Source organism: Alligator mississippiensis, chromosome 3 (genome assembly GCF_030867095.1).
Source record: "Alligator mississippiensis isolate rAllMis1 chromosome 3, rAllMis1, whole genome shotgun sequence".
NCBI lineage: Eukaryota > Metazoa > Chordata > Crocodylia > Alligatoridae > Alligator > Alligator mississippiensis.
Window position 1 is genome coordinate 178710162 of NC_081826.1, and position 27447 is coordinate 178737608.

Sequence of the window (27447 nt, forward strand, 5' to 3'; positions counted from 1 at the left end):
AAAACAACAAACGGGGGACATTCCCTGAACAACAGTTCTTTCCAACATTTATACACCTTGGTTCATACATATTAACAGTTATTCTCCCCCCATCGCTTCTTTGGTTCCACCCATTTCTCCTCCTATCTGAAGCTCCACCTCTGTTTACTGTTTGCTTCCTTAGCATGGTATTGCCTATGCATTTCATTCATCTACATGCCTCTCTGCTAAGAGCACATGCATAAGACTTTGACCCCTATCTTCTTTTGGTCACTTGCAGTTTCTCGCTGGTTCTTGCTGACTTTCCCATCTCCAAGGCTGTATTTCTGCTTTTGTCTCCTGACACGAGTTGGTGGGCTCTTCTATTTTTACTTAACACATCATGCACTTTACACCCTACCCACCATGTTAAGAATCCACTTACTTAAGCATTAGCGAAGTGAGTTGCTTTTAATATATCATTCAACCTTGTGACCAGCAGCTTTTGCTGAGGTTACCTTTTAATACATCAACCAGCCTTGTGACCAGCAGCTTTTGCAGGAACAAGCCTTTATTCAGCTGCACACCCAGCACCCCCAGATCCCATTACCCCAACCTCCAAAATCCATATCATTACCCTAACAATATCCAGTAAGATTTCATAGAAATTAGGGCTGGAAGGGACCTTGGAAGATCAACAAATCCAGCCCCCTGCTGCAGAGGCAGGAAGTCAGCAGGGGTCATAGGATCCCAGCAAGATAAACATCCAAATTCCTCTTGAAGATATTCAAAGTAGGTACTTGAACCACCTCCAGCGGCAGTCTATTCTAGGCGTTGGGGGCTCGGACAGTAAAGAAGTTCTTCCTTATGTCCAGCCTGAAACAGTCACGGAGGAGTTTGTGACCATTTGACCTTGTCATCCCCTGGGGCGCTCTGGTGAACAGGCATTCCTCCAGATCCTGGTGAGCACCCCTAATAAACTTATAGGCAGCTACCAGATCACCTGCGTTTTTCCAGGCTGAAGAGTCCCATAGCTCTCAGCCTCTTATCATAAGGTCTGTTTTCCTGACCTCTGATCATGCGCATGGCTCTCCTCTGGACTCTCTCAAGCTTCTCCACATCATTTTTGAATTGTGGAGCCCAAAACTGGATGCATTACTCCAGCTGCGGCCTCACCAAGGCTGAGTACAGTGGGAGAATGACGTCCTGGGATTTGCTTGAGAAGCATCTATGGATGGAAGCCAGCATTTTGCTCACTTTACTACCTGCAGTATCACATTGAAGGCTCATGTTCATCTTGTGGTCAATCATGACCCCCAAGTCCTTTTCGTCTGTAGTGCTAGCCAGCATAACACTGCCGAGCCTATAAGCCTGCTGCGGGTTTTTCTTCCCAAGGTGGAGAAGGCTGCATTTTTTGGTGTTAAACACCATCAGATTCTCATCTGCCTATTTCCTGAGCCTGTCAAGGTCAGCCTGGGTCACCCTCCTATCCTCAGGTGTGGACGCTTTACCCCAGAGTTTGGTGTTATCGGTGAACTTGGCCAGTCCACTTCTGATACCAATGTCTGCATCATTAATGAAGATGTTGAATAGTGTTGGCCCAAGGACAGAGCCTTGAGGGACTCCACTGGTCACAGCACACAACGACGATTGACTTCCGTCAACCACCACCCTCTGGGAGCCAGTTCCCCAGCCAGCGGATCGTGGTGAAGCCGAGGCCACAGTTGGCCAGTTTTGCTAAGAGCTGATCATGGGATACCAGATCAAAGGCTTGTTTAAAGTCTTCTCCCTTGTCCAGATGATAGGTCACCTGGTCGTAAAAGGAAATAAGATTGGTCAAGGAAGACCTACCCACAACAAACCCGTGCTGGCTATCCCTCAAGATGCTGCCATTGGCCAGTCTGTTAAGAATGGTCTCTTTGATAATCTATTCTAAGACCTTCTCCAGGATAGAGGTCAGGCTGATGGGCCTGTAATTTGCCGGATCCACTTTCCTCCCTTTCTTGAAGATAGGTACCACATTGGCCTTCTTCCAATCTTTGGGCACTTCACCAGAGTGCCGGGAGTTCTCAAAGATCTGTGCCAGGGGCTGAGCTATGATGCTTGCCAGCAACTTGAGTACCCTCGGGTGTAAACTGTCAGGGCTGGCTGACTTGAAGGTGTCCAGCCTCTCAAGGTGTTCCTTCACAAGGTCAGCATTGATGGAGGATAAGGAATCACCCTCACCCAGGTATTCCCGTCCTGTAATGGGACTGGTGAAAAACCAATGCAAAGTACCCATTTAGCAAGTTGGCTTTTTCCTGGGCATCGGTTGTCAGTTGTCCCATCTGGTTTAGCAGGGGTCCAATATTGCCCTTGCTTTTCCTCCGGCTCCCCACATATCTAAAAAAGGACTTTTAATTGTCCTTGATACTTGTACCTAGTTGATACTTGTAGCTAGTTGATACTTGTAGTTCAGTTGCAGCCTTGGCTTTCCTGGTTTGCTCCCTGCAGGTCTAGACCAGTGCAGAATATTCCTCCTTGGAGGTGGATCCAGTCCTTCATCCTTTGTAGGTCTTTCTTTTTAGATGCAGGAGGTCTGCTAGTTCCCTGTAGAGCCAAGGGGGCTGCCTGTGCCCTTTTGCTGCCTTTCCTCTGATATCCAACAGGAATCCACAAATGTACACACACAATACACAACCTTCCAGTGGAAATTACAGCATTACTTGAAACTTTAAAGTCATGTACCATACAGCATTTAACCCCCCACCCCACCCCAGCAATTCTTAAGATGCTAAAATCCTAAATAAAAAGAATTCTAAAAATGCAGACTTGGTTCATTCAGTGGACATAGTGGAAGAGAAAAGCAGGTGCATATATTGTAGGATAAATATGGTCCCATAGGGGTGAACTGAGGTAGTATGCCTAGTCTGCAGTATAAGCTACACTATATAGCTACATCTTTCCACAGAAAGCTCTGAGGTGGAACGATATCTCAGAAAGACATCATCATTCCTTCCCCACATTCCCTTTGCTCTGCTTAGGAGGAAGTTAGTTTACCCCTTCTCAGGATGCCTTATCTTCCAGACTAGGTGCCTTCCCATGTAACCTGCCTAGCAAGTGGAGTGGGTAGGGGAAAGTCTCCTCCTATTTCTTCTTACCCACTGATTTGAGAGGGGGAGTGCTGGGAAACAGCTCCTTGCTCTTCCACTCTCCTCCCATTTGGGGCCAGAGACACAGTATGAGTAGCCCTAACTCAGCCAACCAAGAGAGTGAGGAGAGGTGGCTTTAGTTTGCCTTACTCCCCCATATGGCTAAACAAAGACCAGAGTCTGTCTATTCTTCCAGATGACTGTGAATTTTTCTAAAAGGGGAGTAAAATGATGCCTTCCCTGCCTACTTGGTCCTCTGACACATTAACATCATCCCTTCCAGTTAGCAACGCTTGTTGTACCCCTTTGAGGTGAAAGTCAATAGCTTACATTTATTTGCTGAGAGTTGAGATTTATATTGGCCTCGAACCAACTGGCAGGTGGACCCATCACCATTGCAGACCCCACAGTTATCTTCCTTGACAGTGCTTCCCAACTGGTGATCACAGCCAACAATCTGACAAGAAAGAAAGAAGTGCAGTTTAGCTTGAGCACCTACTGACTGCTGGATGCATCTCTGCAACTAATTACTGCCAAATTTCTCTCACATTATCTCCAGGGGGCCATAATGTATGTTAGCAATGAAAGAGCCTAAACAAATCTGGCTGGGAGTATGAACTCAAACTCATGAGCTATAGAGCAAGCAAGCGTCTACTAAATGGCTTTTGCAGTTCATATGGAGAGGAAAGCATATTTGGTTTTGTAAATGCTTCCTGGTAAGAGTCTTATCAGAGTCACATTTTAAAATTTTCAGAGAGAAATTTACATAGTAGAGTTAGAGAGATGCACACATACAATAAAGAGCAGTATAGATAACTAAGAAACTCTCTGGGATTCCAGTAAAGTCTTACTTCCTATGCATTTGGGGAAAAAAACACATGTGGCTTTAATGATATTTGACAATAATCCCATTTCACACAATCAAAGGCTGTGTTTAAATATTATTAAGGTTCTGATAATGGAGGTGAAACACTGGTTTAAGGAAAGGCCAAGGGGTTAGGCATTCTACTCCCAATTCTGCATGTGTTTGGGCAAATCATTAGGATCAAAATTTTTTAAACCTGAGTAAATAAAGTAGGCACCTAAATCCATACCGAAACTCTTAAGAAATGTACATAGTTATTTAAACCAGTTGTGAAATTGACCTTTTCATCTGGACTGATCCATGGCCTCAAATTATGGATTTGACTGATGGAAATCCAAGAAATTGAACACACCATTTTGAACACATCCATTCCAAATTATATATTTCACATGCTAAATAAAAGCTAAAAGGCTTTCTAGCATGCTGACTTGCAAAGCAAGTAGTGGAAAAGGTTTGTTATAAAAATCCTTATATAGTTTTCTGACAGGGACTGTAGGCCAAATATATAAGACACATAAACAGGGTGAATTATGAATAAAGTGTTAACTTTTTAACTCAGAATTTTCATGCTTCTGTGAGCGTAAGTTAAACAGTGAAGTGCCAGAGTCTAGGTGGTGATTATAACAGGTGCGGCTGTAAACACACGTAAGTATCAGCTGGCCTCATAAAAAAAACCTACATGTGCAAAATGGACAACTGTTTGTGTAAATAGGTTATGAGGCATGTGTTCCTGACTTACTTGTACATATCCTTGTTTGTGGGCACAACTGCTAAGTTATGCTGGTGCAAGATCGTGACCATATTTTTGTAATCTCTCCCTTTATAGCCTCATTATCATAAGGATGATTTAATATTAACTATTTGGCAGTTTAATTTTTCTTTTTACTGAAGAATTCTTCAGCAGTAATAAAATATTACGTTCATATAATAAAACCTTCAAGGGATAACATTTTTCATAACTTTTCATTTTGTAGGTTAAAAACAATTGGATAAATTCAGTTGCAATTGAAGCAGATAAAGTGTCTTTCACTTTATCCACTTTGATCATGTCTGAATTAAGCCTGATCTAATGTATTTGTGTATTAGCCATACTGACCTGTTATCATTTCATGAAAGCCATAGACTTAATGTGTACATGGTTCAAAATGTTTAGTATGTACAAAAACTGACAAGAAAAAAGAGACAATTTAGCCTAGAAAATCATGTCAGATGAAGGCTAAACTCAAGAGGTTAACAGTTAGGACTCACTTGGTTTCAACTACCCATTTAAAGCATCTGAACACAGATTATGAATCCTGTGAATGGAGCTATATTAGATATAATGCTCCTTAAATCCTAAATGAGAACATCCCTGTGGAGATTTAATACACTTCAGCTCATGCACATTGAAGTCATATCTTAAGTTGATTTACCTTAATTTCCCTGAGTATTCTGAGGTAAGTCAGTCCTATATAGAGAACTTGCATGTCACGAAACAATACAGACACAATATCAGTGATTCAGATTACTTTATTTAGACCTGAATTACAGCCAACATATACATGCCAGGCAAAAGAATCCCATTATCAAAAGAACTACTGACATTTCCACTTCGTATATCCTAAGACTCCTATTCCAGAATGAAATCCAAATCAAAATGTGCCTAATGACACCTCAGATTGGAAAGCACATGTGAATTCCTTGGGGATGAAAGGTGCCTCACATAAAATTGAAGTGTGATCCATCCCATTTCAACAACATTTTTTACCAGCATGAGCCTTCATAACTTTTGTGACTCACCAACAGCCATATTGTTTTGAGCTGAACTCTCATTGCATCTTATTTATAAATTGAGTGATGTCAGGCCAGGTTACTACTTATACAGGAGACAGCCACGCAAAAGCCTAGGTATTTTAGATTATAAGTTTACAAGTTGGGTCTTTACTTGTATATGGAAGTAATAATACAAATAATACAGTGAAACCTGTCTAAGACAGCATCAACAGAACCAGGAAAAAATTGGCTTTAACTGTTTTCCATTTTCTAGAAGAAGTTTCATAGCCTCTCTGCTCAGTGGTCTCAGCTGTTTAGCCCCTCTGCTCTGCTTGGTGCTCATGCAGACACACACACAGGGCAACTGCTTTCCGTGATTAGAGAGTGATTCTACAAATTGGTCTTCACCACCCAGTTTCCACATTAGTTACCAGCTTATACAGATTAAATATACATAATTCCCCATAAGGCAGGCCAGAAGTGTAGACATTTTTCTAGCCTGAGCAGATTTACAACTTTTATAGGTTCCATGTGAGACAGATTTCACTGTACTGCGTTCCTGAGAAACAAGGGAGGATGAAACAGTTCCTCTCTGAGGATAATCATTCTCCCTCCACTAAGAGGGAGGGTCTACATCTGACAGAGTTTGAGTGATGGCCTGCCATTTCTGCAACATTATTTTCATCTCCCTAAGTTGTTCTGTGAGAATTGGGATCAGAAAGAAGATGGATATCGCTCCTGCATGTGGCACAGTACTTGCAGGGAACTGACCGGGAATGCAGTGCTTACTTAGCGTTATCTCTTTTATTATTCAGCTCCATGATGCGAACCACTCACAGAGAAGAGGTCTGGTGCAGAGGCCATAAGCAAAGCCCACAGGTATGCTACTTCCACAGAAACAGTCCTGTTATGGCTGAGGGACAGGGCTTTTGTGGAGATAGACCTGCCAAGAATTTCCCACCAAATACATGTCAAGGGAGATATAGTTCAGAGACCAAGAAGTTTGTGTCTCGGGCAGCCAGAGCCGACCAGAGGATCGCTAATTTAATCGGACGTCAGGCGGGCCGGCGATGGAGAGGCAAGACAGCTTATTGGTTTTAAAAGATTGCTTTTACTTACACCGCGTGGAATGGCAGCGCAGGCCTCGAGGTAGCTTGCTTGCATTGTCACGGATAGCAAAACGAATTATGAGTTAACGAATTTATGAACGAAAAGGAACCTGCAGGAAATGGGGGGGTACGTCAAGGACCCGGTGACAGGGAGATATTGGTGGGTGATCGGTCCGCCAAGTTTCCTCGATCGCGCTACAGAGTTCTCCGTAGTTACTCTGCCACGTGCTCAGAGGTCTCCGACTTGGGCGGAAGATGCATGAACTTTTATATGTCCGGAGTGGCCAATAATGGACTGCTAGGTAGGAATAACTAATGAGGCGGAACGTGACCAAATTTGAAAGTAACTGCGGTTATTCAGGGCAGTTCTATTGTGACAGGGGCACTCAACTCATTTGGTTATGACATGCCCCCTTGACCATGTCACAATAGACAAGGGAATTAGGTTACAGGCAATTTTCGTCCAAGAACTCGTTACTGTTACAAGGTTTAGCATAACACGCGGATATACATATATATGCAAAAGTGGACAGTTTAACAAGTTACTTTTTTAACAAACTATAAAATACAATGATTTATATACACAACAATGATTATCGCGATTAACGGTAAACACAAGGTAACTAAAGACGTTGACAATTGAATTAACCTGGACGCAGCAAATTGTTACCCTTAATTTTAAGTAATTTTCCTCTAATTCGATTTTCCAAGGTAACTGAGAGCGGGGTATTAGATTAATGCCCCCTATACGGAGGGTTCCTATAATTGTCTGATATATAAACACACACTCACTCACATACACACACGCATATATACACATATATATACATATATACACACGAAGACATATTTGTTTAGTGAGTGTCACAGGGCACCTCGGTGCTCTGCTCCTGGAGAGTGGAAACTGCCAGGGAGAGAGAGCCCTGGCAGAACATAACAAGCACAGCTGCGGGTTGCCGGGGCAACTAATGTGAGTCAGCTGGCCAGAAGGTGGCAGGGCCTGGCCCTCATAAAGCCCAGGGCTGAGGCCAGGCTGGCAGTTCTCTGCCAGCGGCCAGGGAGGCAGGAGCTCCTGGGGCTAGAATGCGAGCATTGCAAGAACCGCTCTAGCTGAGTGAAGGATGGCAGCTCTGAGAGGTTTGAGCACCATGGTTTAGCCAGACGGCTTTGAGTTGAGTTACAGCCAGGAGGCTTATGTTGTTATGGCCCAGTGCCTTATGTTTGAGTTATAGCCAAGAGGCTTGAGTTTATGTTTGGCTTAGATATTACACCGGTGGTTTGGGCGAGGCTGTAGGGGTTGGAGGAGGCCTCATAGGGGGGTTCACGGTAAAGTGAGGACCCCGGTGCCAGTGAAGGCGCACTAGGCCCTGAGAGTTGCAGGGCAGAGTCGTGGGGTCAGTTAAGCTCAGAGAGGAGCGGCTGAACCTCATAGGGACCCACAGAGGGTGGGGCCCTAGCGCCAGTGAGGGTGCAGTTTTCTCAGGGGGAACCCCAGTGGTATGGGAACCCCGGCGCCAGTGAAGGCGCAGCGCCAGTGAAGGCGCAGCTTGCGGTAATGAGCGCAACCAGTGGGTTGCGGGCGGGGAACATAGACCCTGGGTTATGTGCGGGGTACGTAGACCCCAGCCCCAGAGAGGGGCCGCTTTGAGATGCCCAGTGCGGGCACGACGAGCCCCAGAGAGGGGGCCATATTATTAGGAAGCCCAGTGTGGGCACGGTGAGCCTCTGAAACAGGGCTAGTGCTGCGGAAAACCCCGGAGCAGGGTGGAGTGCTGCGGTTGCCCCAGTGAGAGGGGGTAGTGGCGCAGGGAGCCCTGGGAGAAGGGGGTAGCAGCGCGGTGGGCCCGAGAGTCAGGGGGCATTACCAAGAAGTCCCCAGATTAGGCGCAGAGAGCCCCAGACGGGGGGCTGTATTTTAGAAGCCCGAATTCGGGAGACACTACAGAGAAGGCCCCAGAGAGGGGCAACGTTATAGGGAGGCCCTGAGTGGGCTCAGAGAGCCCAAGAGAGGGCAGCCCAGAAGAGGAGGCCCCAGAGAGCGGGGCGAGAGTACATACAGGAGGCCCAAGAGACGGGCCGTGTACATATAGAGAGACATACCAGCGTCTATCCCATCAGCGAGGCTTGGGGCGTGGTTGGTAGGAGCCACGTGTAACCCATAAGGCTAGGGTGCCTGGGGAGCACCCATCATACTGGGAGACCCCCAGGGGGTCCAGGAACACATGGGGACAGAGGTCCCAGCTAACCGTGCCCAGGGAGTCGTAAGGCAGCCTCCCAACTTTATCTAACCATCAAAGACGTGGCAGGCGAGAATTTGAGGGTGCCCTTGGGCCAACTTGGCACGGTGAGGGGGCTGTAAGGAGATCACGGCCCTCCTGAAGGACCCCGCCGTGACAGTGGGGTAACCTCATTATGCTCTTATTATACTTGTTTTAAATCGTAGCTCTTAGAACACTGATTTTCCGTGCCGTCATTACCAATTTAACCATAATTATTATTAAGCGGCCTTTCCTCATTTCTTTGCTTAAGACTATCGAAACACATTAACCTTGTTATGCATCACTACCTGCTTCTCCTCTCAACGACTTGACACTAAACACTTTCTGCCCTCCATCCAAAGCCTCCACGTTTCCCCTCTTCTCTCTCTCTCATTCACCCTAAATCAATGCTTCTGTCTACACCCGACCTTTCTGCGACATCCCCAAAACCTTCAGATCACCACACTCTCTTTCAGTAATTCAGAGCTTGCATAATCTGGTTACAGTCAGCATGTCAAACAACTTGGACTGCTCCGTTAAGTGAGTTATCCTTCCCACTCAAAACATTATGGCTTGGCTTTACTGCGTAAAGTCTTGAACAGGCTTTAAAACAAAACAAAAACAAGTATATACAAGACAATTTTGTAAACTAAGGGTGTAAACATGGGGTCATTAACAGAAAAGGAGGAACTGTAAGCACGCGGTGAGGTTATCTGTTGATGAGCCGTTAGTTATGGCTTTGGCTCAGAACGATAGAAGGTTCAGAACCGAGTTGGAGGTTTCGAAGTCAGCTCCCGTTCGCCAAGGAATCTGTCGGTAACAGCAGGAATAGAGTGACGACTCTGCTCGCAACATATAAGTAGGCAGCCATTGCTGTGCTGACTTGAATGTGCCGTGGTCTAGTGCTAGGTGGTTCTCGTGATCGGGCAGTCACAGATTACCGCTTCGTCACCGTCGAGCCTGCAAAGGGAACAAACAAACAAACAAACAAACAAAAGGAAAGGAAACAGGAAACTGGGAGAACAATAAGGCGGCGAGCTAGCCGGTTGCGATGAGCCAGGGTTGGTAATCGGTCATCGTTTCTTCCTATGCATCAAACCTGAAGCCCAGTTCATTTGCTAGGTTCCATTGGCCCTCGTCCCCCAGGATGTGCAACTGTCGCTTTGTAAGCCCAGAGCGGTGTAGGAGGAACCCGAACATAGCCCTCTCCTCCGGCGTCCGTTGCGGCAATGGTTGCAATTCTCGTGGGGCGTCGGGCTCATAACGCCTCGGTCTTTGGGCTTCGATGGGGTACGCCGAGGGTCGGTGTTCCGCGTTACTGGAGACTCTCGCGGACGGCTTCATAAGGGCTTGCAACCATGGGAGGTGGCTCAGGAGGTTTCCCGCCTGCTGCCCGTTCATCGGGTTGAGGAGAAGTCGAAGCATTATGGCGTCATCTCCCCCATAGACCTCTATGCAGGCTTCTATGCTGTCAAGGGTTGCAGGAACAGTCTCAGGGTTCCATAGATGACGGTGAGGCCACCCTCCTCTGCACTGAGCCTGTGTTAGTCCCAACTGGTGTACGCTGGGGTTCCAAGAGGCATATGATACCCCGATTATGGCCAGCAGGAGTTGTTCCGTGCTGACCTTTGGTGGGCGGCCATCGTGCCACGTGTGGAATTTGTAGCTAACTTGGCCTGCAAAAAGCGCTGGGAGTGGGACGGGCCAGCGAGCGTTACTCGCTACCACCTCTAGGTCTGTGGCATGCCCTCCACTCCACAAGGCTTGGCAGGTTAGGAAGTCAGCCTCCTCCAGGTCTAGCAAGTCCGACCCAAATTCTACTACCAGGCATCCTAACCACATAGCCAGGGTCTCTTCAGGCTTCAGTTTTGATTCTTTGTACAATTCTTGCACTTCCCCCCGCGTGCGGGTGCGGCATGTAGTGGTGATGTGGGTAGCACCCTGCGTGTCTGTAACTTGCTTGACTAGCACTATCGTGTGGACCGCGGTTGGAAGGGGCGTTGGCTCGTCGGGCGGGAGCACCGAGTATAACTTCTCTCCCTCATAAGGGGGCGATTCCCCTGCTCGCGCTACGTCAGGGGGCGGGGTTTCTTTTGGCGCCACTCTGAGGGGCGGGGCCGAGGACTGTGCGACCACCGCTTCTTCCCCAAGACTTTTCGTGCGCTCTTCTTTTTCCCCGGCGCCATCTTGGAATGGCGGCGGCTCGGGGTTCTCTGATGGTTCAGAGCTTTTCTTTACTGCCGCCTCCTTGGCCGTCTGGGCAGCTGTGAGCAGTTGAACCTCTAGATTTGCGTTTTCCCGCAGCAAGGTTGTAATAGTGCGGAACGTTATGTTCAACATTTTCCCCTTGTCCCACTTTGGGCCCGTCCACCGCGCCACGACACAGTCCTCCGACTCCAACTTTTCCCAGAGATCCGAAAGCAGCTCGTGCCCCCTTGACCTGGGCGCTAGGGTTGGGGGATTGAACCGGTCAACCGGTGTCGGTTCTCCGCCCTCTCTCACACACCTTATACAACGGGCGTACTCTTGGGAGAGAGTTGGGTCTGCTACGCCCGTCAGTTTTACTCCGGCAAGGGACACGGTGCCTACTTCGTCTCGGGGTCTGAATCGGACCCGCTCATTGCTCACCACACACCCAAACGCCCCGGAGTGAAGGTGTGCCTCCCATTCGTTCGAAACTCCTTCTTCCCCTTTTAGCGAAAGGTAGCCGCTGATGAGCCTTTTGGTCAACCTGCCCGCTTGGTGGTATGCAATTTGGGCCCATAGCTCATTCGAGTCAGCCACACGGTGCCCCCCGGTGCGCCAGGGACAACACTCAATTAGAATCTTCTCCACCGCCGTGCCCTTGGATCCTGTTCGTGATGCCATGTCTTGGGCGCCCGGAGCCAACCAGAGGATCACTAATTTAATCGTATGTCAGGCGGGCCAGCAATGGAGAGGCAAGACAGCTTATTGGTTTTAAAAGATTGCTTTTACTTACGCCGCGTGGAATGGCAGCGCAGGCCTCGAGGTAGCTTGCTTGCATTGTCACGGATAGCAAAATGAGTTACGAGTTAACGAATTTATGAACGAAAAGGAACCTGCAGGAAATGGGGGGGGGTACATCAAGGGCCCGGTGACGGGGAGATATTGGTGGGTGATCGGTCCGCCAAGTTTCCTCGATCGCGCTACAGAGTTCTCTGTAGTTACTATGCCGCGTGCTCAGAGGTCTCCGACTTGGGTGGAAGTTGCATGAACTTTTATATGTCCGGAGTGGCCAATAATGGACTGCTAGGTAGGAATAACTAATGAGGCAGAACGTGACCAAATTTGAAAGTAACTGCGGTTATTCAGGGCAGTTCTATTGTGACAGGGGCACTCAACTCATTTGGTTATGACAGTTTGGTCCATTGGGGTAATGGTGAAGTGAAGCACATGATTTATAGCTCTCAATGAGGCACTGTGGCAGCTCAGGTAGACAGAGAGATGAATGTTGACCCAACCTAAAACACAATATTGACATTTTTTATTGGGGGGGGGGAGGGAGGGGGAGGAGAACACATTTCACTCAGTGAACAGGTTTTGGAAGGTCTTTCTTCCATCACAATTTGGGACAAGAACAAATGCTGAAATATAGGAATTTCTTGTGAGAAAGAAATTCCATTTCTCAATCAAGCTTAGTGCTGACCATCTCAGATTTCAGGGACATACTGGGGTTGAGAGAGATGAAATCTTTGGAATTTCTTAGAGTATCTGAACCCTTGTGTATGGTGGGGACAACCCATGCTCTGCAATATGCTAGAACATGAAATATCAGTAACAGCATTCATTCCATTCACTGATGGTCTGAACCAACGTCCACTGAATTCAATTAATTTGATTCAAACTCATCACTTTGATAGGGTTTGGATCAGGCCCTTGCTTTTTTTTTTCAGTAGGCATTTCCATGGTATTCATTGCATTAAGTTTTCTCACACTATTTGTTTTGGATATATTTTGTTAATTCCTGAAAACATCTCAAACACCACATAGAATAAGTCACTTTGTATGCTGTACCAAGTTGGGGAACGTGCAAGTTAGATCACTGTTTAAAAGACTATTCTTTGCATAGTAGATGTTAGACATATTCAGTTCTTCAGTGTCACCCACTAATAGTGTACACCCTGAAGTAAGCTGACTTTTTATTCTCCTTATGGGCTTAGTGAAGGAAAAAAAAAGACTTTACCAAAAAGCCAGAGTAATTCCAACTAATCCTTAGTTGGCACGGACTGTTTTTTCTCTAGCATGCAATGCTATGGTTCAGCTCAGAGGTAAAGATTCCATGTTACATTTTAGGTTAAGTCCCACATTTTGTGTTGAGTTTGATTCCTTCCCATCACCCCACTTTACTGAACTGACAGCAAGTGAGCCAGGGGAACAGACAACTGGGATACTTCTGACATTTAGACACACACATAATTTTTTTACAAGACAGTATATGGGAAAAGAAGGCCATGAAGCTAACAGAACAAGCAGCTTGCATTGACTTTATAGCTATCAGACTGAAGGTCTGACAATGAGTTGGACCTGAGTGTGCATTTGCATGTGCTCCCCTAGTAGATGTGAAATATGGAAAGATATTTTCATAATCATTTCTAGGCAGCATTGAGAAATCCTGGGCAGGAAATAATATAACAAAAGCTTGCAAATCTAGCCAATCTCTGTTTTCCAAAAGACCTGTCTATAACACAAACACAACAAGATTACAGAACACACTAACAGGTGGTTACAAATCCTGGTCTTGCATTAACTATCATAATTCAGCTGAAATCAGTGGAAGATCTACCTCCTAGCTTTAATTTGGACCTTAACAGTGTTCTGAACTCAGGTTGAAGCACTGGTGTTCCCTTGAACATTAGTCTGGGTATGAAAAAGGATTAAGTTTCAGGCTATACCACAGATTGGGACCATATTTGCACTTGAGTTACCGGGTCACTACATCCTTGCATTTTGAATGTACAGTGCTGGTGTTCTGTACTTGCAGTACTACAGTGTCCTCCATTTTTTTAAATGCAGCCTTTCTTTGGAATTTAAATGGTAAATTCTTTAGGGCAGTTCTTCCTAACTTGAGATCCTAGGCACTACTGCAATTCAAATAATAAATAAAAGAAATAATGTACAATGACTGAGTTAAAAACACTGGTGAACACTAGCTACACTAGTAAAAGTATACTCTATGATAAGAGCAATCTATATGGTGTGTTGGGACCAGAGCCAGGTGCTATTTGCAATTGTTCAGTAAATGTAAACAGATTTCCATTTATGGAAGGTTTGACAATTGTTCTAACTATTTACCCAAGTATGTAATATCCACAGTTCAATACTGGAACTTTGTGGTTACCTAAATCACTCCTTTGGTATTGTTTCTGTTGCCTGACTGGATTCTCTCTCCTTTAAAAGATGATGAAAGCTGGCTTAACTGGGACTCTGATTCTTAAAAAATGATTGGGGGGGGGAGGGGAGGGAGGAAGAAAGAAAAAGAAAGGTGAAAACAGAAAATAAGTAGAGCTAGGGAATTTGGAGAAATGTAAAACCTTTCCCTTTTGTCTTTATAATATATGCAAAAATATGGACCAGACATTTTTGAATGCTTGGATTCCTTCCAGATCAAAAAAAAGTGAAAGAGAAACACACACCTTGAAGCAAGATTCAGTGGCTTTATGGCAGATGTATGCTATTTCTTTTTGTACCTTCACAGAAAGTAAGGGCATCTGGTTATAGAGTCACAGTCGTCTTTGCTCAGAGACCACTGCTAGTTTGCCAAGGGCTTACACACCTGTCTCTTTCCTGTCTGAATAGTGACCTAATGCCAAAGCTCTGACAGGAGTATTTGAGGAATTGTTGTGTTAATGTCATATTCCTATCTATAAACAATTATACTGTGCATATCTGCCAAAGTGTATAGATAATACTAACTGGACTCCAGTTTCTGTCTCTTGGCCACTCATCATCATTCATTACAAATTATCATTCCAAAAAGTAATTGGGCGTATGTGTTTAGGCTCTGTTTTGAAAGGACAAGGTTATACATATATTTGTGCATCTCATCTCTGTTCACCAGCAGCCTGGGGTTGGGGAACTGCTGAAGTATTGCTGAAATATGTGCAGCAATATTAACCTTCAAGTATGCATACATAAATGTTTCCTAGTATTTTCATCATGAATATTCTGGCAACCTAATTTTTGCTTATACAAATATCCAGAGAAAGTGAATAAACAGGGTTGCAAATACCTTTGAGGCAGATCTTCAGATTTTAGTATGTGAAGAAACATTTGGAAGTACTTTCTGCAGCATGTGCCCAACAATACAGCAGAAAGGGAGGGACTGTGATTCATTTCCTTCTGGTGAAGCAAGATGAAACATTTTATTGAGTTTTGATTTGAGAGGTCAAATGGACCTGTGCACTAATCAAAGGTCTTGGGAATATTTTGGTGAGAATGAGAGAAGAATCTTTCTGCACAACCTTTGTCATGTGATTTATTACTGGTGACTGCAGGCAAGAAGGAAGGAACCTTGAAGGATGCATCTGCAAGGACAACTAGAAATATATAAAATATATAAAAGTTAGCACATTTTCCACAGAATTTATTGAGAGACAAACATAGAACTCCATGTAATCAGTTTTACAATTATTTTTTAAAAGTGAATTGCCTTTTAGTTAAGCTAGGGTATTTCCCTCCTTCTTCCCTCAGCTGTTATTACCATATTTTCCAGCATGCACTTCATGCACTATTATAAAAAATATTTTTTTATATCCTCAAAAAATACAAAACAAAAACCCCAGCTGCTGGAAATTGAGTTGTGCATTGCTGGTGAGGAGATATAGTAACAGCAGTTTCCCCTGCTTATGCTTTAGCTGGGCAAAAGAAGCTGAACAATGAACTGCCTTGGTCCCTAGCTGCTGTTATTCAATTACTTACTACACAACCATTTTTGTTCATTCTGCCTTTCAAAACCAAGATGTGAAGCTTATTTTAGAGCATGTTGTACGTGATAAAATACAATATTAATTATTTGCATTATTGTAGCACCCAGAAGCCCACGTCACAGACAAGGAATCAATTGTACCAGGCACTGTACAAACACAGAACAAAAAGACTGCCCCCCAAGAACTTTACACACATCTTTTCATGATCATTATCATTATTATTACTAGACCATGACTTTTGTGGGACTCCAGCCAAATGCAGGGATTCACCTGTTCAGAGTCAGTTATGGCATCAAAACCCAAAAGAAAAAACTCCAGCAAATATTGTTATTGTGGTTAAAAGAACTCAGTATAAATTCTCAAGTGTTTCTAGATCCTTTCTCACAATCTCCTCTGTTTACAGCAGCTCTGCATTTACCAAGCAAGCCCTAGCTTTTAAAATAAGATTTATAGTTAAGTCAAAGCCATGACTATGGGAAAAAGATAAATGGAGAGGAAAAAAGCAGAGCAATCCACTTCACATGAAAACTTGTTTTTTAAGGTTGTTTTATTACTAGCTGCATAGTGTTTGCCTACCCACTAGAGTTAGTCTATTTAGAAGGGCACAAGGATCTAGGGACAAATATTCATTCCTACTTAGCTCTCTGGTTGTAAAGAAAGCCCTGAATTTCCACATTCTTTAAAAAGTACAATTTAAAGAAGAAACTGCCTATAAGCAGGGGATGAGAGAAAAACCTACACTGGAAGAAAGAAAAGCTTCTATCATATTTATTAACTCTTTTATTCAGTTATCTCATTCACCATTTTTTCTTTGTTTTGTTATAGTTTGCTTCATGAATCTGCACTTCATCAGAGTAAAAGCAAGATTCTGGCTTCCCCCTGTCCCAGTTAGTGAAACCAAGCGTTACTTGCTAGGGCTTGTGTTGATAAGTGAGAAGAATGTGAATAACTTTTTATTAAAAGAGCAGCTCTGTCATAGTAGATGATTATGAAAATATTTTTTTATATCCTCTCTAGAAATACTATCAGTCACTTGGATATTTAACTCATTCAGCTGCTTGAGGGGGAAAAGTTGCCAGGTTTTCCAGAGGAAAGGAAAAATTTTCCAGCAGGAGATACAAGAATGATCTAACAGGAGCCAACATAAGAAAGTACAGTGTCACAAGCTGGTCAAGGCAACTTGGCTCCAACATCCTGAGAACAATGTGCCTTGAGAAGCTGAAAGTAAATTAAGTGAAGTCTGCCCTCTGGTCTCATTCTGGTCTTCCAGAATGTGAAGAATTAAATTGTGAGAGCATTTAATTTGTCCTTGTTTCACTTGACATTGACTGTGATTCTTTGTCAGTGGTGATGACTTCATGGCATATTTGGTTATCACCACTCAGTCTTCTTTTCTTCTGGGCATACATGCTTTCTGTTCAGATACAGGACTCTTTTGTTGATATAAACCAGTCCTCTGTCCAGATGATAATGTGGGTCTTGCTGGAGTGTACTACAACTGACAGAAAGCACTTCAGTATAGACATTCTGATGTTTCAGTCAAGCAATTTGTATTCTTGAGGAACAAACTGTACCCATAGTTCCAATGCTTGAAAGAGATTCCAGTTCACTAAGCCATTAATAAAATTCTCCATGCTGTAATGTTCAGAAACAGTATCTCACTCTAACCCTCAGGTTGTAAGAGAATGAATACACAGGGAAGGTGAAGACAGAGACAGCTCTTTTAAGGGACAATGAACCCTATGTTGCATATTTAAAATAAAACAGATTTGCTGTTGGTGTCAATGAGAGCTTGATCAAGGTCTCTTTCTCTCGCCCGAGCCACTACAGAATATGGGCAGCATTCAGTACACACTTCAGGCTTTCACCACAGAAAATAAACCTCCTGTGCATCATGTTCTGACCAACTTTTTCCAAACTAGAAGAGGGTGAGAGGAACACACTCTGCCCCTGACTTCAACATCAGCACCCTGGGAAAACATGTGGAGCCAATATCCCTCATGAGTCTCTAAATTATTTCTGATTTTGAGGAGGATCTTTACAACACTCAATATTGTAAAACCTTTCCGTTCAATGAAAGGAGGCTTGACATGTGTCTCTTTGGGGCTCTGGCAGCCAACAGATGGCTTGCTCAGATTAATACGTTGTATTTATTCTACTGAGAGGTATGAGTACTTTGCGTTCTACAGTACTTGCAACCACTGTTGGCTCAGAATAGCAGAAGTAAGCTCAGGGCCTTGGAGCAAAGGGCAAAACTAATGACTTCAACTCAGATTTTTCCATATAAGAGGCCCATAACTTCACTACTATTTCTAAAACTGCTGTCTTCCAGCTACCCCATACCACATGTATGTTGTTAGCTGGCACCATATTGTCTATGTAAGCATATGGTCATGATTCATCAGAACATCAGTCTCATCCTCAGCTTTGCTACTTTATGAACTGTGCTGAAAGTACACTGCACTGAGGAAAACCATTTTTTTTTCATAATAGAAAAATGATTTGCAACAACAAAGCCAAAATTCAAACTACTTTTTAGAGGTCTAAGAAATGTGAGTAGAGTAACGTAGCCTGGAGTTCTAATGTAGTCTAGATGTTCAAAGGTCATTCATGATTATGGGTGTTCAGTGCTTTCTGAAAATGAAGCCTCTTAATAATGCCTCCAGATGGGCACACTAAAATCAAAGCACAAGAAATCAATAGTTATTCTGTGAAAATGAAGTTCTTGGACTCCCACACACACTTCCATCATAAGCAGTGTGTTAGAATACTGAGTGAAGGTCAAACTGCTTAAAGACCAATCCCATCAAAAATGTCTCCTAAATGTTGAGGAAAGGTAGCCTCCCTGCTCCCTCCATATTGCAGAAATGAGCAGGTTGCAAACGTCAAAGTTGCCATTTATGAGGGAAAAGTCAACTGTCATTAAGGAGGTGAGGCAAATGAATTATGGGAAACTGAGACATATAACTAACTGCACTTTGTTTTCAATACTTTCTTTTATTTTAACCTGGCTGCTGCACTACTTTTGCCAGAACCTTGAGAAAAGAAAAAGTATCAACAGTAGCAGCTGGTGCAAGACAGAGAAGTCCCTAAAAATGAAGAGAGACTAACAACAACCCAAATCCTGCCTTGTTGTAGAGAACTGAGAAGACAGAGAGTGTTTATTTCCACTTCACTATCACAGGGCACAAGATAACAATCACTCTTGAACCTCTGATATTCATGCCATGGGAATAAAAAGAAACAACCAAAGGATGATTATCTTTGGGTTCAGTTATGCTGAAACTTCAGTTTTGGTTAGTGCTCAAGGGTATACAATATGCAGAATTAATGATTGGGAATCTAGAGACCAGAAATGACAGCCACACTGTGCCAGCAAGTAATGGTTCCTTGTGTTTAATAGCACATTGGTAGAGCAAACAGCATATGAGAGTATTGGCTACAATCCAATTTGCAATTTTGCACCTGGGCTAGGGAATCACACTCCTTTCCCTGCCTCCAGTCCCCAACTTTCAAGTTGGTTTGAGGACATGGGGGAGAGGTGACGAGATGTAAGGCTCTGAGCAAAGTACTCTTGATATTAGCAGCACTCCCACCTACCCCAGCTGAGAGCCAGCTAATTGCTGCTGTTCACTCTGCAACTTGCCAGGCTCAGCCCATATGGAGAGGCAAAGGGTAGGGATCAAATGGAAGGAAGCTCCATTCCCACTTTTCAAGTGCTTGCTAAGTTTGCAACTTAAATACCATTCTTTTAATTCAGTCTTTTAAATACATAGTGTGCAATTATATTGTGCCAATCACCATAATATCCAGACACCATTTTTTAAGCTTCAGTGTTATCTTGATTAGTAATATTTTCTTTGCTGACAAGTAAGCAGAACAAGACTGATGGAAAGAACCTCTATACAGGAGAGAAATGTAGGAAAAAAAGAAACTGTTCATCCCTATACTGAGAAATATCCAAGCAGAATATATGTACATGCTACAAACTGAAGATGGATAAGTAATGACACATGTGATTGGTCAATAGAGTCAGTAGGAGTCTTGTGCTTTTGTTTCTGAACAACAGTGCCAATACAATCAGTACTCCCTCCATTCCATCTCCCTTTCCTTGTATATATGTACACACACACACACACACACACAAGCAAGCAAAGATAACAACAATATGGCAAAAGGGAAAAATACCATTCCATCAAAAAAGAAACCATGACATAGAAAGGACTGCAGAACAAGAGAATCAGAGTGAAGTATGTGAAAATGAAGAGGAGAAGCCTGGACACTGCAATACTCCAGTATAATTATGGACATCAATGTTCATTAAAATGTTTTTCTATCATCTCCTAAAACATTCCTATTTTATCCTTCAACCAGTATCCTTACAAAAAAGCTATTTTTTCCCTGTATTGAAACCAATATTTTAATACTGATGGCTCTGTAATCTACTGTCTATATTGTGATATAATAACAATAACTATGATGAGATGACTGTGGATGTGGGGGGTCATACCTTCACTTTAGCAAGGCTTTCAATATTGTCTCCCACAGCATTCTCACAAGCAAGCTAAGGAAGTATGGGTTAGATGAATGGACTTTAAGGTGGATAGAAAACTGGCTGGATCATCAGGCTCAACGTGTACTAATCAGTGGCTCTATGTCTAGTTGGCAGCTGGTATCAAGTGGAGTGCCCCAGGGGTTGGTCCTAGGCTGGTTTTGTTCAATACCTTCATTAATAATCTGGAAGATGGGATGGAGTGCATCCTTAACAAGTCTATGGATGACACTGAGCTGGGGGGAGTACTAACTATGATGGAGGGAAGGGCAAGAGTTCAGAGAGACCTAGACAAATTGGGAGATTGGACCAAAAGAAATCTCATGAGGTTCAATAAGGAAAAGTACAATATCCTGCACTTTGGATGGAACAATTCTATGTACTGGTATAGACAAGGGACTGACTGGCTAAGCAGCAGCTCTGCAGAAAAGAACCAGGAGGTTCCAGTGGGTAATAAGCTGAATAGGAGCCAACAGTGTACCCTTGTTGTAAAGAAGGCTTACAGCATACTAGTCTGCACTGTAGGAGTGTTGTCAGCAGATTGAATGAAGTAATTTATTCCCCCCTATTTAGCACTGGTAAAGCCACATCTGGAGTACTGTGTTCAGTTTTGGGCCTTCCACTACAGAAAGGATGCGGACAAATTGGAGAGAATCCAGTGGAGGGAAACAAAAATGGTTAGAGAATTGGGAAACATCACTTCTGAGGAGAGGTTGAGGAAACTGGGCTTATTAAGCTTGGAGAAGAGAAGACAGAGGGGGGGATTTAATAGCAGCCTTCAACTGCCTGAGGGGTTGTTACAAAAAGGATGGAGCTAGACTGTTCTCAGTGGTGGCAGATAACAGAACAAGGAGCAATGGTCTCAAGTGGCAGCAAGGAAAGTTTAGGTTAGATATTAGGAAAACCTCTCTCACTAGGAGGGTAGTAAAGCACTGAAACAGGCTACCCAGAGAGGTTGTGGAATCTCCATCCTTGGAGGTTTTAAAACCCAGCTAGATATAGCCTTGGCTAGAATGATCTAGTTGGAGATGGTCCTGCTTTGAACAGGCAAAGCCTCGACTGGGATGAGATAATTGAAAATAGTCCTACTTTGAACAGGCGGTTGGACTAGATGACTACCTGAGGTCCCTTCTGATCCTAATTTTCTATGATTCTGTGATCAAATATGGTAACTGCTTTTATTTTTTTATAAGTTCTCAAATTCAAGTAAATTAAGTTATAGTACTTCATGCCAAAAATTTTTATATATGAACAAAAACACAGGATAGAATTGCATGTAGCTTGACACCTTCCTCACTATATCCAGTTCAGTTGGTACCTTATATTGAACTGGACTAAGCACGGTTTAGAGAATTTAGCTGAATTTTATGGTGCTGGTCAAAATCTATTCCAGTATCTGCTATAGAAAATAGCATGTATTTGTATTATTCCAGATCATAACCACATTAAACATTGCTCCAGTTTAGATATTGTACGAGTAGTTCTATCAAGAACAGTTTAATGCACTGACATATATTTTACGTTTAAATTTGAGAGGGGTCAGGCAGTGGTTTGTGGGAGCATTTCACTCTTACACTGAGAGTAGGGAAGTGGGATGTAAGCAACAGACTTGGAAGGGGAAGAAACAAAATCCATATCTCTATCCACTCCTGGGCCATCTCCTTGCAGCACTGCACAAATCTCCTTTAAGCTTCTAGCTGGAACTGGGAGGCTCTTCAGAATTCCAGTGTAATTTGGCTTTTCGATCTATAATATGTGCCAAAAGCTGCCATGATTTACATTGGTAACTGAGGTATATAAAGTAATTTCACTGACTTGAACACTAATGAAACTATTGTTTTCATCAAGAGGAGGTTTGTCAACCACAGGACAATCATAGATGACAGCTGAATTGCTCCAGACTTTCAGCAGTGTCAACAAAGGTAGAACTTGGTCTCCTATATCTTGATTCTTTTCAGTATTACAAAAGCAAGCAGCTATCTGCCTGCAGTATATGCAACTATCCAAGTGAATTCTTCCACATCAAAAGCATGTACCTCATCAGACCTGTGTATGCACACCAGCACATCTCTAAAAAGGAGCACATGCCAAGATGTTACAGTTCTTCATTTTTTGCAGATGCCTTGAGACGTGTTTCAAAGGTATCAATAACAGCTTCCTGAATCTTGATGGAATAATATACATGCTTGTGCCTCTTTAGATGTTTAGCCAACAGGGAGTTGTCTAGCTACACTTGTTTTCAAAGGCTGCCCCTCTAAGCCCCAAATGTTGTAAGCTTCAAAATGGGGCTTCACTGTGTTTTTTCACAGTGACAATTATCAAAGCTGATTGTCCAGAGCTACAGTAAAACATATGAAATAAAACCTCAAATCACACAGTACGCATCTCTTTTTGGCTTTCACTGCCAGTTCAGAAATGCAAGTAAATTAACCAAAAAGATCATTAAGGCCTAGATATTAGGCAGCACATCAGTGTAAGAGGGGATGGAAATGCACCAAAGCAGCGAGTTCACACTAAGCTTTCAGAGAGCTCGTGGAAGTCCTTTCATTTCATTTCTAGAGAGTCAGGACTCTTCAGGTTGGAGCTGAAGTGAGAGACATACGAATAAAATAATAAGGCTTTCAGAGGTAAAGAGCAGTAGTTTTAAATGGGCAGAGCAAGTAAACTGCTCATTCCATATGGTATATTAAATTGGTCCATTCAGGTAACTTCAATAGAACCATGCTGGTTTGCATCAGTTGAGGGTATGACCCCAGATGTTAATGGGACATGTTTCTTTACTAGATGTCCATAGAGAGGTCTGAAGCTATGTTAATCTGAAATCAGACAGAAGGCAAGGCAGGGTAACACCTTAAAGAAGACATACATTTTCATAGGCAACAGCCTATGTCTGAGATCAAGTAGGCTGCTGTCTATGAAAGCATATATCTTTCTGAATTAGTTAATCTTTAAAGTGCCACCTTGCCCTGCCTTCTTCTAGTTAATTTCATGGAAGCCCCCATTCTGATCTGACATCACAAATCTTAATTATTAACATATCAGCATTATCAACATAAAGGGAGAAGAAATCTTGGATTCCTGCACCTATTACAGCTTGATTCACTCACTTCTGCTAGCTTTGCTATCAAGGTGAAACTAAAGGAGGATGAAAAATGAGGTCTGTGAAAACAGGAAGAACAAGCAATGGGAATAGGCTCTAAACAGAAAAGGCTGACAATAAAAAGAGCACATTTCCCCACTCACTAGAAACAGACACAAAAAAAATAAGGTTTTTAGACTCCGTCAAGGAAATGCTAGAGAGAAAATGTGTTAAAGGAAAAAGTTTCTGTTTTTATTTTAAAGAGTCCCTGTAAATTGTATGAAATATCACTGTATTGCACATAGACATTAGAATGTGAGAAGACATGCTCTGTTCTACAGGCACCCGGGACTAATTTAGAGTACATGAGACAGGATTGCTCCTTTCCTTTTTCACATTCTTCTGCCAAGTTATTTAGATGAATTCACAGATTTCGTTGGAATCTGACGAACCACACCATGAGCACTTCTGCAGCTTCAAGCTTACAACCTTTTAGGCTGTTAACCACGCGCCTTAATGCCCTCACCACCCCAGCTCCCAGCTGAGATTGTGAAGGACCGTAGAACTCAATAAACAGGGAGCCGCTTGTTTGGATAACCAAGGGAAAATGCCCCATAAATTACAATGGGGATGACAGATAAGAACAAAGTCCACAATGTAAGGAAACATACTGAATGGATGCAGAAAGGATGGGGAAAGGTGGTGGTGGCTGATATATGGAGAATACAAATATGACACTACATTGAGGAATAAAACACTGTAGATTACAACTAAAGAACATCTCAATTCTGTATTCAAGGAGTATAATAATGTGATATATGTTACATCATAGTGTATGTACATCTATAAAATACATTGCATTTATTATGCAGTGCAGATTTACTGAACAGCAAATGGAACCCAGATTTTAGATGGGGCCTCAAGGTATTAAAAAGGACAAAAAGTACAGGAAATTCCACCTGGAGAATCTCACATGGTGCCTTTGGGCACTCAGGTTTGGAGACAGGAACTATGGAGGAGATAGAGCACAAGACCTATGAACTCTGCCAGTGCTGAGGATCTGTAGGAAAAGGAAGCTACAGAAATTAGACTGGATGGTTATTAAAAACAACCTTTAAAAATAACGTTTTGCTTGCAAAACAGTCAATCTATTTCAATTTGCTAGAAGATTTAGTAGAGTAGTGATTCTCAAACAAGGTGTTGTTCAAGATCCTTTCAAGGGTGATGCAGGGTCTCTTATACCATTAGTACTGTTAGGTGTGCAAACACCTACACATGATTCGTAAGACAAATTCAGAGATTTCAAGTAGTGTTAAAAACATTCTGACCAGTTGCATATTTTTGAGTTCCTTGCAACAGAAGAAATGCTGTATTATTTTGCCGTAGTCAAAAAATGAGTGAAAGCTAAGAGCTGGAATTTTTGAAAGGGTGCCTTGAGTCTAAAATGGTTGACAGCCACTGTACTAATGTTTGCTAGAGCTGAAAGAAATAATAGGAAAAAAAAATACTCTGTTGTTTTTTTTGGTTCCTTTCAGAATTTGACAGCAATTTTTATTCTTTTTCCTGAATAGCTAGTGATATCTTCCTGTTTGTGTGAGACATTCATACAACAAGGAAGGAAAAACTACTTTATCATATATGAACATGTATTTTTAAACCACAAATGGGATAGGAAGGGGCATGGAGAGCAGGTGTAAGACTTGAAACTCTTTTAAATTAACTTTTAAAAAACTTTAAAAAAACAAAAAAGATTTTGATTTGATGGTGTACCCCTTTAAAGAAGCTGTGATGCTAGGTGTGAGCTGCATAAAACAGAGTGAAAAAATAAGTGTTTTAACACATGCTCAGAGTAGCTGACTTCCTCTCTGTTGTTGTTGCTGCTGCTGCTGCTGATGATGACTGAAGTGTGATGAAAAATGACAAACTTGATTTCAAACAAAAGGGTAACTTAATATACTATAAGAGGGGCAGAATTAAATAACAAAGAGCCCTGTTATACAACTAAACCATTCAGCATCCAAACAAGTTCCACATATATTAAAATTTTTATCATTTTTCTTTCTTTTTTTCTTTTTGCTACAGAATATGTTTTTTTAAAGATAGATGAACTATTCCATGTCAATTTACTCTATTAGGGCCTATGTATTTCTACTGCCAAGAAACTTTGACCCTTTAAAAGGAGACTAAGAAGCTAAAATAACTCAGTCATCATGCCTCCAGCTAATAGCACTATTTCTGAAAGCAATTAGGACCTTTGGTTACCTCAGTTCATACGCAAAATGTCATAGGACATTAGTGAATCAGAGGAGGGAAGGTACCAATGATATCTGCACAAAGTCAGAGGGCCAATATCTCATCTTAGTTACTCTGGTGTAATTGAGAATTGCTGCTGGAAGTGAATGTAGAACATGGCTCTGATACCTGGAAATGAAAGGGATGCTGACTGATGGATTTTGATGGGAGGATTCTAACCATTTCACGGGAAATCATCTTCCTCTCACAAAGCCCAGGAAATGGACTTTGAATAGAAAGAGATGGAGTTAGAAAGAAAATGAACAGTATTAAATTGCCCCCATCTTTCTTCCTTGGGCTATAGCTGGCCCCCTTTATTATATAGATCATTTCTATATGATTTCTACATTTTCTAATGTAAAAACTAAGGTCCGGATTCAGTACCCATCGTATTTTCTCATATAAAGCATATATCTTTCCTCCCAAAGTTAGGGTGAGTATAATAAGCAGAGAAGCTGATTTTCTGGCCAGAGTAGAAGCACCCTGCTTTGATTCCTGCTGCACAGTGCAGCAGCTGTTTCATTACTAATCAGGTAGCTGAGGAAGTCAATTGACTTAATAGCTCATTGTTCTTCATTTCAGAGGTGTTAACATCTCTCCTTTTTTAGTAGTCTTGATGTTTAGTGGTCCAGTCATGAAGCTAACCTTTCTTAGGACAACTTTGCTGTCTACTAGCTACTTTGAGTCTCTCTCCTCCTTGGAGCCTTGGAGACTCTCACTAGCTCTTTTCAGAATCATAGATCCACCTGTGGAAACCAGTCTTCAGCAACAGTTAGGGTTTCAGAGGCTAGTAAAGGAGGTGAGTCAGGGGAAGATTAGGCTCTGGACATCATTGCATATTAAATTTAGGTGGCTCTTAACTCCTGGATTGTCCACACATTAACACCTGAAACTAGTTTTAAGCACACTTTTAGGTGGCTTAAAGTTATGGTACTCCAGGGCAGGTTTATCTCTGTTACCCAGCTCATGTTCCATTAATGCGGCAGTGGTCAAATGCAGCTTGCAGCCAGATCAGCCTGCCAATTGATTTTATCCAGCACTCGGCATGAGGCTGAGCCCTGCCTACTTGTATCCGGGGCAGCCTGCATCGCACTCCTACCTGCACCCACCCCATGCCCACTGCCACATCACCCTGGCCCTGGTCAGTGTGCACAGCTTCCTGGCTCATTCCAGCTGGTCTAGGCTATGCTGCACATTGTGCCCACTCTGGGAAATAAGCTGCACATTGGGCTTGCTCCAGCTGGTCTGGGATCTGCACTGCACATGGTGCTCACAGGTGCCACATGCAGTGCAGATCCTGGACTGCCTGGAGCAGTCACAACAGGTGTTGTAGCCTGTCCAGAGTAGGCACCATATGTGTCACAGTGCCTATGCCAGCCAATCTGGGATCAGCACCCACACCTCTGGTTGGACTGCATCAGATGCACTCCATTCTGGCTACTCTGAGATCAACCCTGCATGCACCTGCTTCTGTGGCACAGTCCTGGAGCAGTTGGGGTGGATG

At 43.0% G+C, this 27447-nt stretch overlaps 1 protein-coding gene across 2 annotated transcripts in view; it reads right to left on the reverse strand.

The window, feature by feature from the left end:
* Positions 1-27447, reverse strand: part of LOC102561753 (ADAMTS-like protein 1) — a 744302-nt gene that overhangs the window by 68027 nt on the left and 648828 nt on the right. For both annotated transcript variants that reach the window (XM_019483696.2, XM_059724687.1), the window contains exon 7: positions 3420-3546. In XM_019483696.2, coding sequence (XP_019339241.2) covers positions 3420-3546 — 127 coding nt within the window. The remainder of the gene's footprint in view (positions 1-3419; positions 3547-27447) is intronic.